This window comes from Cebus imitator, unplaced genomic scaffold (assembly GCF_001604975.1).
Source record: "Cebus imitator isolate Cc_AM_T3 unplaced genomic scaffold, Cebus_imitator-1.0 Scaffold87, whole genome shotgun sequence".
In the NCBI taxonomy this organism is placed as follows: domain Eukaryota; kingdom Metazoa; phylum Chordata; class Mammalia; order Primates; family Cebidae; genus Cebus; species Cebus imitator.
Genome location: NW_016107402.1, coordinates 1,483,932 through 1,497,733, shown reverse-complemented (window position 1 = coordinate 1,497,733; position 13,802 = coordinate 1,483,932). Strand labels below are relative to the sequence as shown.

The following is a 13,802-nucleotide window of genomic DNA, read 5'->3' as shown; positions in this document are numbered from 1 at the left end:
AAATATTTCCATTTTTGCACCAAAGGGAAGTGAACTAGCAAAAGTAGCATTTCTCATATACTCAAACACAAAAACTAAACTCCTTTTGTGCACTACGTGCCTGATACTAATCTGAACATTTTGTTAATTAAATCATGTAATCCTGAGAGATATCACCATTATTGCCTCCACGATACAGATAAGGAAACTGAGGCAGATTAAGATTTTACCCAAGGGCAGGTCTGGAAATGGAAAGACTGCCCTCTTATCTACATATACTGCCTTCCAACCTTATATTCTCATAAAAAAAAAAAAAAAAAAAAAAAACCTGAGCCTGAACAGTTAAGTCTAAATTTAATCTCAACCATTACAGCAAAGCCTGTGATTTCTTCATAAAACATCAATTCTGACAAAATTTCTAGTACACAACAGAATCACTGAATGGGAGGACCCTCCTGAACACAGGAGCACTGCACCCTGCCTTTAATCAAGGCTCTAAATTCAAACCCCCAACACCAACCATACCCTCCCCTCTAAATGGGACTACCGTACCACAGTGCATCAACCAAGGTGTGGCGAGCACAGGCAATGCTATGAAGCTTGGACTTGGATCTGCCAGGAAGTACTGGCATCCAACCAGAGGACGACAGAGTTGTTACCAGCTACTCCCATCGAAGCTTTAAGTGGCTTGAGGTCCAAGGACTTGAATATGGCCAGGATCCTTTCACAGAACACACAACAGAATTGTACATTTCACTGAAAACTTTTTATTGATTGGCCTTTTGGATAGAAACGGGGATTTATTTGCCAGGAAGGATGATCCCATCATACTGAAAGAGAAGAGATTTAATTTTTTTCAGAACAGGAGGCAATAGCAGAGATTGCAGCAATGGCTAACATTTGAGAATTCAAATCTGATTGATACATGAAATTGGAGTCTGAATCCCATCCTTTTCTGGACTAAATAGGAAGCTGGCTGGTTTTTAAACTGTGCTTAACTGCCCTATCATCTGAGAAAGGGGGCTCCTTTTTTAAAGCTGTATTCCTCCCCTTCCAGCTACCCCCATTCAGGTGGGGAGAAGGTCTAGTTCTGGATGTTCTTTTAAACCATCATCCCTGGAAGCCCCTGATTTGCCAAGGTGCCCAATATTCTAACTTTAAAGAAGATACCCACCGAACAGTACTGTATTTTGCATTCCCAAATCCCAACTCCATTCACCAACAGCACATTCCACCACTTCACTTGAGAGAAATCAGCTTTACCTTCTGCTGGAACCAGCGCATGGCCTCCTCTTTGCTGATTCTGTGTTTGGCCCCAATGCAGCCTGTCCTGCGCTTCTTGTCTGCGATGCTGAAACCTGGCCTACCCAGCACCTGTCCCAGGAATAACCAACAGTCACCTAGCCAGCTCAGAGTCAAGAGCAGATGGACAAGACTCACACATTGCAGATGGATCTTCAAGAGTCACTGGCAGCCCAATGAATTCTGGAGCAAGACCCACGATCTCAGTGTCTGACAGAACTGCCACCAGCATCTCACACAACACACGGCCATACTATAGGTTTGCTTTGGAGGCTGCAACTTTCAGCACCGCCCTCCAACCCAACCTATCTTCCAATGGTGCTGAGGAACCTTCATTACTGCTCCCTAAATCTCCAAAACTTTTCTTTTTAAAAATAACATTTATAAATCTATTGCCACACCAGCAATATAGAAAACATAAAACTCCGAGAAGCACAAATATATATCCCTATTTTCTTCCTTCTGCTTCAGCTCAAATGTGCTTCCCAAAGGTGTGCTGTTCCTCCAACCTCCTGTGAGTATCCAACACTTTATTACTTGTTTGGGCATTCAAGTCTAATGAGGGTGCCACCATTTTCCAGGTTCCATGCTACTCATAACTTCTGATTTAGGCTATTCAGTTTTATTGCTGGACAGTAACACTGCAGTAACACAAAAGGTTATTTCTATGTTAAAACCCCCTTCCTGAGCAAACCACTGCATCACCCAAAGCTGTTTCTATTGGAAGAACCAGGGGAAAAAACAGCCTCAGTGCAGGCAACCCAGAGGCCAAATGTAGCACCAATACTGCCTCTCTCCAAAGTTTCAAATCACTGGCTGGATGGAAGTTTCCTTCATCCACCTTTAAGCCATATGAGTGCTTTATGGATCCTCGACTGCAAGCTCCCCAACAGCAGGGATCTTGTCCATCTTTTTCAGTGCTGCACCCCTACATTTGCCACAAACGAGGCACATTTTCCCAAGGGGGAGAACACAAAGGCAGACAATATTCAAAGCTGCAACCTAACCTGTCAACACCAACATACCACATATGAAATAAAATAAAGATTCCCCTCTCCTCACAGACCCGGAACGGGAAAAAATTAAATATTCATACCACATAGAAGTCCAGGCCGTAGATACCAATGCTTGGGTCATATTTGATACCAAGATCGATGTGTTCCTGAATCCCAAAACCAAAGTTTCCAGTATCGGAGAAGTTGTTTTTTCTTAACTCATACTCCCGCACCTGTGGAGAAAAATGCAGCAATAACAACATTTCTTGTCATCTTCAACTCCCTCCCACCTCCAAATACCCAAATAGCTCAACCTGCAATATGCACCCCAAAGCAAAAACAGAGGTTGATGAAACTTGGCTGGGAGCATAATCCAACTTCTTCACTACACCCAGACTATGGATTCACACTCCAACTATCCAATATGACCTCTCCAAGCTTCCAAAGGGCAGAGAAAAACCGAGAGAAAGCAGAGGCATGAAATGACTCCCAAGCATCTTTTTTTTTTTTGAGACAGAGTCTTGGTCTGTTGCCAGGCGCCAGACTGGAGGGCAGTGGCGCAATCTCGGCTCACTTCAACCTCCGCCTCCTGGGTTCAAGCAATTCTCCTGCCTTAGCCTCCCAAGTAGCTGGGGACTACAAGCGCGCGCCACCATGCCCAGCTAATTTTTGTATTTTTAGTAGAGACAGCGTTTCACCATGTTGGCCAGGATGGTCTCGATCTCTTGGCCTCATGATCTGCCCGCCTCGGCCTCCCAAAGTGCTGGGATTGCAGTCTTGAGCCACTGCACCCTGCACATCTTTTTTTTTTTCTTTAAGACAAGAGTCTCATTCTGTGGCCTAGGCTAGGATGCAGTGGCATGATCTCAGCTCAATGCAACCTCTGCCTCTGCCTCCCAGTTTCAAGCAATCCTAATGCCCCACCCTCCCAAGTAGCTGGAACTATATAGGTACCCATCACCAAGCTTGGCTAATTTTTATATTTTTAACAGAGACGGTGTTTCACCATGTTGGCCAGGATGGTCTCAAACTCCTGGCCACAGGTGATCCACCTGGCTCAGCTGGTGCTGGGATTATAGAGCTGAGCCACCGTGTCCGGCCCCAAGCATCTTTTAAACCACCAAGAATAGTTAACCCTGCCGACTGCAGAAAAACCCTTTTAGAAGGTTAATAAATATCAAGGCACCAAAGAACAGAACATTAAATGTAACTTATCTACATGTGTTATTAAGGGGGTGCTGATCAGTATCACTCCATTAGGGGATCAGCCTCACCTTTAAGCCCTTCTCCAAGATTTCTTCTGCCTTGGCCCCTCGAACTGTGCAGTGGACAGCAATCTTTTCATTTCTCCGGATGCCAAAGGATCTGACAGTGTATCTAGCTGCAGAAAGGGGGTAACAAGGAGTCAGATGCCATCATACCCCCACTACACTCACCTTTCCCAGAACACCATCTCCATGGCTCAAAGAAACATTACATATTCATCCACACTCTAAGTTGTGGTGTTCTAATTAGTGCTGGCTACATCTATTAATAAGATTTCATCCACAGCACAGATTTTCCAATTTCCAGACATCCAGCCATCCTTCAGCAGTTAAAAACACAGTTATAATGCCAAAGAAGCCTCTACTAAGACTACCATGTTCCAAAGAAAACAAAGCATTATTGACAATATCTAGTATTTGCTGAAGCCTTACTGTACTGTTATCCGTATTTTATAGGTTAAGTTTTGAGAAGTTTATTAACTTGCCAAACATCACAGCTGGTAATGAAAAGCAGGAGCTGAATCCAAAGGCTTTCCATATTTCACTACGCTAAGGCAATTGCACACATACAATTCATTTTACCTTCCACAATTATAAAGTATTACCCTCTTCATGGAAATAAAAAGGCAGAGGTCCAGAGAGCTCAGAGAGCGAAGCCATCACTCAAACCCAGGCAATCTAGTTACGTAACTTTTGAGATGCCCTGTTCTTATTGCAGCCTATATAACCCTAACTGCTAATCAAACCTAATGATCTTTACTTCGTTCCTGATATGTCCACTCTATCTCATATCCTGGTTACTTGGGCTAGTCTTAGCTTAAGATCTGAATGTTCCAATCCCACACCCAATCTTGAAAGACACTTCTTGGTTGGCTCATGAATTTAATGCTGTAAGTGATACCAACTGTCACTTTCTAAGCACTCTAAAGCAAGTAAATTAAGAAACAACCAGGTGACCGAGTGGCCAGCCCTGTATGTCCTTGTCACTACTCACCTTTGGAAAACACAGGGGTCTGCCCTGTGAGCTGCTCTAACACCTTGGCAGCTCGGGTCAGTCTGTCTCCACTCTCCCCAACACAGATGTTGAGACAGAGCTTGCGGATGCGAAGTTCCCGCATGGGGTTCTCCTTTTCACCTTGATCCTGCTGCAACAGGGAAGAGCAGCAGTCAATACACTCACAGCTGACAGCCCTAAGTTTTTACTTCTATCGGCACAGCATTTTAATTTCTGCTCATCCCAAATCGTAACGAAAATCCTAAATGTTTAAAGAGTATCAACGTGTTTGGGAGGCATCATGGAAGAAGTCAGCTCCGGACCTATTCTTCCTCCACGAACGGCACGGGTGAAGAGAAACTCAGGATACGTGAGATCGAACCCTAAGAGGCTCAGCGTAACAGAGTGCCTCCACTATAAGGCCAACTAAGGGGAGTGAGGGAACAGAACATAACTGCGGAGTTAACAGGAAGCACGTGGTTATGCGACGTCCTGCATCCCATTCGGAACCTGTCGAAAGGTTGGCGCCTTCCCTAAGCGGAGGAACCGGTTAAAGTTTCCTAGCACCGAGCAAATCTCAAGTGCCTGAGACCAGGAAAAGCCCCGAACGCCCTGCCTTAGAACCCGCCATTCACCCCATATGCCTTCGCCGCAGCCTCCTAGCTGTGCTTCTGAGCTCTCCGGATAACTGCCCAGAGTAGCTCCTAGAACTACGGCAGGGGACTTGATAGGCTTCAACCCTGCATCCTCGGCCCTAACGACTCTGCCAGTCTTGGGCTGGCAAGCATTGCAGGCTCCATACTCTTCGGGCTGCGGGCGAGACAGCCCCCGCAGACTCGGCCTGCCAGGGATGGCGGCGGATAAAGAAAAGCAAATCCAAGTCCCAGCTACTCACCGCCATGATGGAGAATAGGAAGAGAAAGTAGAGCTTCCGGCCCAGAGCCTCATGGGCTAGGAGGCGGGTTCTTTTCCCAGGCTAACCACAGAGATGAAGAAGAGGAAGAGAGGCGCATTCGGCAGCGCAGTGCAGCGCCGGCTTCCCCCTTGTGGGTAGTGCTAGAACTGCAGGTGAAGCCGGCTGAAGACCTGGATCTGGGTTTTCCAAAAATAGTTTTTGAAAGCTCCCTGAATCAGCAACTCCTTGAGTTTCCGGACCTCGAGGACGTTCTCTCTTCCCAGTGTCAGGAGCTGGTGGTCCTTGTGTCTTGAGACTGCCAAAACTACGTTAAATCAATCATGCAAATAATGATGCAAATTTATTCTGTAACAATGTAAACACATAGAATTGATTGATTGAGACAGAGTCTCCCTCTGCCGCCCTGGCTGGAGTGCAGTGGGGTGATCTCGACTCACTGCGACCTCTGCCTCCCGGGTTCAAGCGATTCTCCTGCCTCAGCCTCCCAAGTAGCTGGGACTACAGGTGTGCACCACCACACCCGTCTAATTTTTTTTTTGTATTTTTAGTAGAGGTGGGGTTTCACCATGTTGGTCAGGCTGGTCTCGAGCTCCTGGCCGCAAATGATGTACTCGCCTTGGCCTTGGAAGCTTGCAGTAAGCCGAGATCACACCACTGCACTCCAGCCTGGGTGACTGAGACCCTGTCTCAAAAAATAAAAACAAAAAACAGCAAATGGCAGGCTTTCAGTCTCCACTCATGATGCAGTGTTTTAATTAAAAGGTTACTGTACACTGTATTTTTTTTAGGATGAGAAGAAACATCAGAAGCAGTTGAGGGAGCAGGAAGTGGGTCCCCTAGGGAAAAGGAGGCATTCTCTTAGATGGCTTTTTAAAATGTTTCCTCGAGTCATCCGCCCTTTTTTATTGAAGCAGGTTCTTGCTCTGTTGCCTAAGCAGAACTGCAGTGGTGTGATCGTGGCTCACTGCAGCTACCACCTCCTGGGGTCACATGATCCTCCCACCTCAGCCTCCCACATAACTGGGACCACAGGTGCACACCATGCCTGGCTAATTTTTAAAATTTTGTGTAGAGATGGGATCTTTCCATGTTGCCCAGGCTGGTCTCCAACTCCTGGACTCAAGCGATCTTCCCACCTTAGCCTTTCAGTACTGGGATTACTGGCATGAACAGCCATGCCAGGCCTCATCTGCCTCATTACCAATGGTTTTTACCTTAGACATGGTTTCTCATTTTGTTATGAATGCATACTTTTCTTGTCCTTCAATAAGCCCATCATGCATTTTCTTTTTTTATTTTTTTATTTTTTGAGACAAAGTCTCTCTCCATCACCCAGGCTCGAGGGCAGTGGCATGATCGCAACTCACTAAAACCTCTTCCTCCCAGGTTCAAGCAATTATCCTGCCTCAGCCTCCTGAGTAGCTGGGATTACAGGCATGCACCACCAGGTCCAGCTAATTTTTGTATTTTTAGTAGAGACAGGGTTTCACCCTGTCGGTCAGGCTGGTCTCCGACTCCTGACATCAAGTGATCCACTTGCCTTGGCTTCCCAAAGTCCAAGGTGGACTCCCTGTAAAGGCGTCCACCACCCTGCCTGGCTAATTTTTGTATTTTTTTTTTTAAGTAGAGACGGGGTTTTGCCATGTTGGCCAGGCTGGTCTCGAACTCCTGACCTCAAGTAATCCACCCACCTTGACCCCCCAAAGTGCTGGGATTACAGGCATGAGCCACCGTGCCTGGCCCATAAGTCTTTTTTTTTTTTTTGAGACGGAGTTTCACTCTTGTTGCCCAGGCTGGAGTACAATGGCGCGATCTCGGCTCACCGCAACCTCCGCCTCCTGGGTTCAGGCAATTCTCCTGCCTCAGCCTCCTGAGTAGCTGGGATTACAGGCACGCGCCACCATGCCCAGCTAATTTTTTGTATTTTTAGTAGAGACGGGGTTTCACCATGTTGACCAGGATGGTCTCGATCTCTTGACCTTGTGATCCACCCGCCTCGGCCTCCCAAAGTGCTGGGATTACAGGCTTGAGCCACCGCGCCCGGCCTTTAGATGGAATCTTGCTCTGTCACCCCGCCTGGAGTGCAGTGGCACAATCTTGGCTTCCTGCAACCTCTGCCTCCCAGGTTCAAGCAATTCTCCGGCCTAAGCCTCCCAAGTAGCTAGGATTATAGACATGTGCCACCACACCTGGCTAATTTTTTATTTTTAGTAGAGATGGGGTTTTGCCATGTTGGTCAGGCTGGTCTTGAACTCCTGACCTCAGGTAATCCACCAGCCTCAGCCTTCCAAAGTGCTGGGATTACAGGTGTGAGCCACTGTGCCTGGCCTCATGTTACCTCTTATGGGCATGCTTTTGTGGGAGAATCTGAGTGTGAGCGGAAAATAGGTATCACAGCTGAAGGGGGCTGGGAGCGTCTTTTTTCTCTTGGGAATGCTGAATAAACTGTGTACTGTGTACCTGCATTATGACTGCCACCTGTCACAAGAGGTCAAGTGTGGAATTTTCCACTGTGGCTTCATGTCAGTGCTCAAAGTGTTTCAGAGTTTAGAGCATTCCAGATTTGGGGGTTTCAGATTAGGGATGCTCAATCTTTTTTTTTTTTTTTTTTTTTGAGATGGAGTCTCACTCTGTTGCCCAGGCTAGAGTGCAGTGGCACAATTTCTGCTCACTACAACATCCGCCTCCCAGGTTCAAGCGATTCTCCTGCCTCAGTCCCCCAAGTAGCTGGGATTACTGGTGTGTGCCACCTCGCCCGGCTAATTTTTACATCTTTAGTAGAGATGGGGTTTCGCCATGTTGGCCAGGCTGGTCTGGAACTTCTGACCTCGTGATCCGCCCACCTTGGCATCCCAAAGTGCTGGGATTATAGGCGTGAGCCACCGTGCCCAGCCTCTGGATCTATTCTTTCAATACATAGTCGAGATCTTCATTTTTCATGCTTTATGCATTTTCTGTTTTTCATTAACTTCTGTTCATCATATTCAGTATCGAACTTCACCAGTTTATCCTTCTGTTTCCTTAGGTCATCAGCGGTGTTCATGCCAACACCATACTCTTCTGTAGGACATTTCACAACTATGCTGCTGTCCAGTTTCTTCAGCAACTTGACTTTCTGTGTGATAAACATAGCTGCTTTCTCGTTTTCTTTTATCAGACAGTCTCACTCTGTCACCCAGACTGGAATGCAGCAGTGCCATCTAGGGTTACTGCAACCTCTGCCTCCTGGGTTCAAGCAACTCTCCTGCCTCCGCCTTCCAAGTAGCTGAGATTATAGGTGCCTGCCACCACGCCCAGCTAATTTTTGTATTTTTGGTAGAGACAGGGTTTCGCCATGTTGGCCAGGCTGGTCTCGAACTCCTGACCTCAAGTGATCTGCCTGCCTTGGCCTCCCAAAGTGTTATGATTACAGGTGTGAGCCACCTCGCCTGGCCTGCTTCCTCTTTTTCTCATCACTGTTACTCATAGGGGTATCTGCAGGGCTTTCTTTACACTTTGAACAATACCTTTACACCACAGAACAGAAAATAATAGTTAAAAAACCAAAGTGGGGCCGGGCGCGGTGGCTCATCCTGTAATCTCAGCACTTTGGGAGGCCGAGGTGGGTGGATCACGAGGTCCAGAGATCGAGACCATCCTGGTCAACATGGTGAAACCCCGTCGCTACTAAAAATACAAAAAATCAGCTGCGCATGGTGGCTCGTGCCTGTAATCCCAGCTACTCAGGAGGCTGAGGCAGAGGTTGCGATGAGCCAAGATAGCGCCATTGCACTGCAGCCTGGGTAACAAGAGCAAAACTCCATCCCCCCACCAAAAAAAAAATCACCAAAGTGAGTGATGTGCATAGATCTCCGTCCTCTTTGAGGCAGGTGGGGAACAACCTGCAGTTGGCATGTCTAGCCTGCAAATGTGCCATTATGTTACCTCTTTTTTTTTTTAGATGGAATCTTNGTGAGCCACCGCGCCCGGCCCGGCTCAATCCTTAATTAGAACCCTTTCAGTCTCAGTTTTCCTCATCTGTAAAACTAGTACCTCTATCTCATGAGGTTTTGTAAAAAATAAATAAGGTAGACCGGGCACAGTGGCTCACACCTGTAATCCCAGCACTTTGGGAGGCTGAGGCAGGCAGATCACCTGAGGTTGGGAGTTCAAGACCAGCCTGACCAACATGAAGAAACCCGATCTCTACTAAAAATACAAAATTAGCCGGGTGTGGTGGCACATACCTGTAATCTCAGCTACTCGGGAGGCTGAGGCAAGAGAATCACTTGAACCCGGGAGGCAGAGCTGAGATCACGCCATTGCACTGCAGCCTGGGTAACAAGAGCAAAACTCCATCTCAAAAAAAAAAAACAAAAAATTAAATGAGGTAATTATGTAAAGTACATCATAAACCTGAAATAAATTGTGACTCTTGTTATTAATATAAACCTACTATATCCAAGAAACACTCTCCTCTAAAAAGTGTTAGATATGGTATGTAATCAAGAGAAGGTCATCCTGCAGGCACAAAACTGGCTTGCAGGTTAGCCTCTGATACACAAGGACGTCAACCTCGGACAGTAAGAGGCCCCCCTGGCTGGCACTGAATCCTCAGCAGCAGGGCCAACATTCCAGGCTGTAGCTGGCTTTGAGTCAGCCAGTTCCTTTAACAGGAACAAAGGGATGGAAAGAGAAGAACACAGCAGGTCTTGGTAGAGAAGAAACCAAGCCTCTTCCTTCTGCTGCCACAATTCCCTTCTCTCATCCCCATAAGCAAGATAGAAGCCCAACTCCCCTGGTTTCACCCAGAGGGACCAGAGGGCACTTCCGGGAAATTGAGCTGATGGAGGAGGGCAAATTTGAGCCTCTACCCTCAAGCACCCTCTGGCTAGCTCAGAGCTGGTGTTTTAGCCAGACCCCCAGGAGGGGCTGCTTCCAAACTTGAAATAAAAAAACAACTGAATGGGCCAGGCGCAGTGGCTCATGCCTGTAATCCCAGCACTTTGGGAAGCTGAGGCGGGTGGATCACCTGAGGTCAGGAGTTCGAGACCAGCCTGGCCAACATGGTGAAACCCCCGTCTCTACTAAAAGCACAAAAATTAGCCAGGTGTGGTGGCAGGTACCTGTAATCTCAGCTACTCAGGAGGCTGAGGCAAAAGAATCACTTGAACCTGGGAGGCAGAGGTTGCAGTGAGACGAGATCACACCATTGCACTCCGGCCTGGGCAATAGAATGAGACTCTGTCTCAAAAAAAAAACAAAAACAAAATCAAAAGCTGTGTGTGGTGGCTCACGCCTGTAATCCCAGCACTTTGGGAGGCCGAGGTGGGCAGATCATGAAGTTAAGAGATTGAGACCATCCTGGTCAACATGGTGAAGCCCTATCTCTACTAAACATACAAAAATTAGCTGGGTGTGATGGCACACACCTGTAATCCCAGCTACTTGGGAGGCTGAGGCAGGTGAATCACTTGAACTCAGGATGCGAGGTTTTGGTGAGCTGAGATGATGCAATTGCATTCTAGCCTGGGCAGTAAGAGCGAAACTCTGTCTCAAAAAAAAAAACAAAAAATGTAACACATGGTCCTGGATTTTCTTTTGCTATAAACCATGTTATTGGGACAATTGGCAAAATCTGAGTAAGGTCTATAGATTTCAGAAACGTATCATGTTGATGTCCTGATTCTGATTACTGGATCTTGGTTACATAAGAAAATGTTCTTGTGTTTAAACAAAAGCACATTCAGTATTTGGAGAAAAGGGGAATTGTATCTGCAGCTTACTCTCAAATGGTTCAGAATGAAACAAATTTAACAGGGAAACAATAAAGCAAATGTAGTATGTGGGGGCTAAGGCAAGTTTGTCTTGGATTTTAATCTGCCATATTGATTTCTGTTTTTGGTTGTTTTTTTTTTTAATTTTTTTATTTTTAGAGACAGGTCTTGCTATGTTGCCCAGACTGGTCTTGAACTCTTGGACACCTTGACCTCTCAGAGTGCTAGGATTACAGGCATGAACCACTGCTCCTGACTTCTGATTAACCCGAGTTCCAGGAATGCCTCTATGATTTCTACTTTATCTACTATTAAGAGCTGTAAATTCTGCCCTTTAGGTCAAAACAACTCCTTGATGTTATGATTTTAAACACTTACACAAATTGTTAGAAATGCTCATTCTTTGGTGCCAAAAAGAACTAGCACTCAGACAAGAATTTTCTTAGCAAGGCAATTTTACTTTCTGCAGAAAGGGTGCTGGCCATCAGCAATCTTGCCCGAGAGCACAATGAACAAACAGTGGCAGGAATATTTATCCCTTACACTTTGGGTCCTTATTGCTGTGTCCTATCTCCATTGGTTGGAGCTGGACCTCACAGTCTAAACTAAACCTGATTGGCTAACAAGTTAAAACTTTCCTAAATAGCTAAAAGAAATGGAGAATGAAGGAAAAGAGGAAGTTGCTTGCAAAAGGACTTAGAAAAGTAATAACATTTCTAAATAAGGAAGGGGCATAGGCTGCGAGCTGGGACCTGCCTGAGCATGTCTAAAATAAGTATCTTGGTTAAAGTACAAGGACATAGAATGTACTTATTCCTTTATATCAAACAGCTACATAGGATAAGGGCTTAACAAAGAGTTATTAGCAAAAAGCAAGAAGGCTTTGAAGGAAGTTAGTCTTTAAATTATTAACATTTATATTTTATTCTTTAACAAGAAGAGAAACTTTGAAGAGGAACTTCTTACTTTTCACATAAATCCTCTTCTTAAATAAATTATAGGCTATGTCACACTTTGTCTTTCACAGAGAGTTGACCTCAGGTGTCCTACACATTCCTTCAGAAGCACGTATACCCTTTCCCTATGGTATATGAGTCCTGGGTCTTGTGGGTAACAGTACAGGGATCCACTGTCTCTTGGCTGCCTGAGACATGACTTTTGTTCTAAGACTCTTACATGTTTCTTTCTGAGAAACTAGACTTGTCATCCTCTTTCTTCAGCCCCTCAGCTCCCTTGGACTTTGGGGGTGGTTTGGATATACCTTCTCACTGCAGAACATGGTGAAGTTATGTTTTAGGGAATCAGCTGGGCACGGTGGCACATACCTATAATCCCAGCGGTGCCAGAGGCTTTAAGGCAGGAGGATCCTTTGAGCCCAGGAGTTTGAAGCTGCAATGAGCTATGATCTAACCATTGTACTCCAGCTTGGGTGACAGAGCCAGACCACACTTGCTTGGCCCTCTCTCAATCAATCTATCAATAAAGGATTTGGGCAACTTCTTTGTTTTTTGTTTTTTGAGATGGAGTTTTGCTCTTGCTGCCCAGGCTGCAGTGCAATGGCATGACCTTGGATCACTGCAACCTCCACCTCCCGGGTTTAAGTGATTCTCTCGCCACAGCCTCCTAAGTAGCTGGGATTACAGGCATGCGTCACCATGCCCGGCTAATTTTGCATTTTTAGTAGGGACAGGGTTTCAGCATGTTGGCCAGGCTGGTCTCGAACTCCTGACCTCTAGGGATCCACTCACCTTGGCCTCCCAAAGTGCTGGGATTATAGGCATGAGTCACCGTGCCCAGCCTGATTTTTCTTTAAGAGCAAGTTTTAGAGTCAAAGTGACCCAGGGCCATTCATGAAGTGCCTAGCCTGGCACATGGGTCTACCACATGGTCGGCAAGACTTTAAATTAGCAATAGCTGCAAACACTTATGTAATGCTCACCATGTACCTGGTGCTATTTTAAGCACTTAACTCAGATTATCTCATTTAATGCTCACAACTCAATGAAGTTTTATTTTTTAATAATTCTTGTTATTTTACTTTTGAGACGGAGTCTCACTCTATTGCCTAGGCTGGAGTGCACTGGCACCATCTCAGCTTACTGCAACCTCTGGTTCCCAGGTTCAAGTGATTCTCCTACCTTAGCCTCCTGAGTAGCTGGGATTACAGAAGTGTGCCACCACGCCCAGCCTAATTTTTAAGATTTTTTCATTTTTAGTTTTTGAGACAGGGTCTCACTCTGTTACTCAGGAGTACGACAGAGTGCACTCCTAGGCTGGAGTACAGTGGTGGCACTATCAGGGCTCACTGTAGCCTTGACCTCCTGGGCTCAAGCAATCCTCCCCCCACCGCCCCGCCTCTCGAGTAGCTGGGATTACAGGCACATGCACCACCATGCCAAGCTAATTTTTTTGTATGTGTGTAGCACCTGGGTCTCACCAAGTTGCCCAGGCTGGTCTTGAATTCCTGGCCTCAAGCAATCTACCCACCTCGGCCTCCCACAGGGCTGGGATTACAAACGTGGGCCACTGTGCCCAGGGGTATTTTTTATTTTTTCTTTCTGTAAACACTGTGGTGACTTTTTTTTTTTTTTTTTT

The 13,802-nt window shown here is 46.1% G+C and overlaps 1 protein-coding gene across 1 annotated transcript; it reads right to left on the bottom strand.

The window, feature by feature from the left end:
- Positions 1–726: 726 nt before the first annotated feature.
- Positions 727–5,570, bottom strand: RPL11 (ribosomal protein L11). The gene is made up of 6 exons (XM_017534527.2): positions 5,431–5,570; positions 4,536–4,686; positions 3,551–3,657; positions 2,378–2,509; positions 1,243–1,353; positions 727–809 (listed from the first exon to the last, which is right to left on the bottom strand). Exons 1-6 carry the CDS (start codon positions 5,434–5,436, stop codon positions 780–782), a joined length of 537 nt encoding a protein of 178 aa, XP_017390016.1. The 5' UTR covers positions 5,437–5,570; the 3' UTR covers positions 727–779.
- Between the last annotated feature and the right edge of the window lie 8,232 nt (positions 5,571–13,802).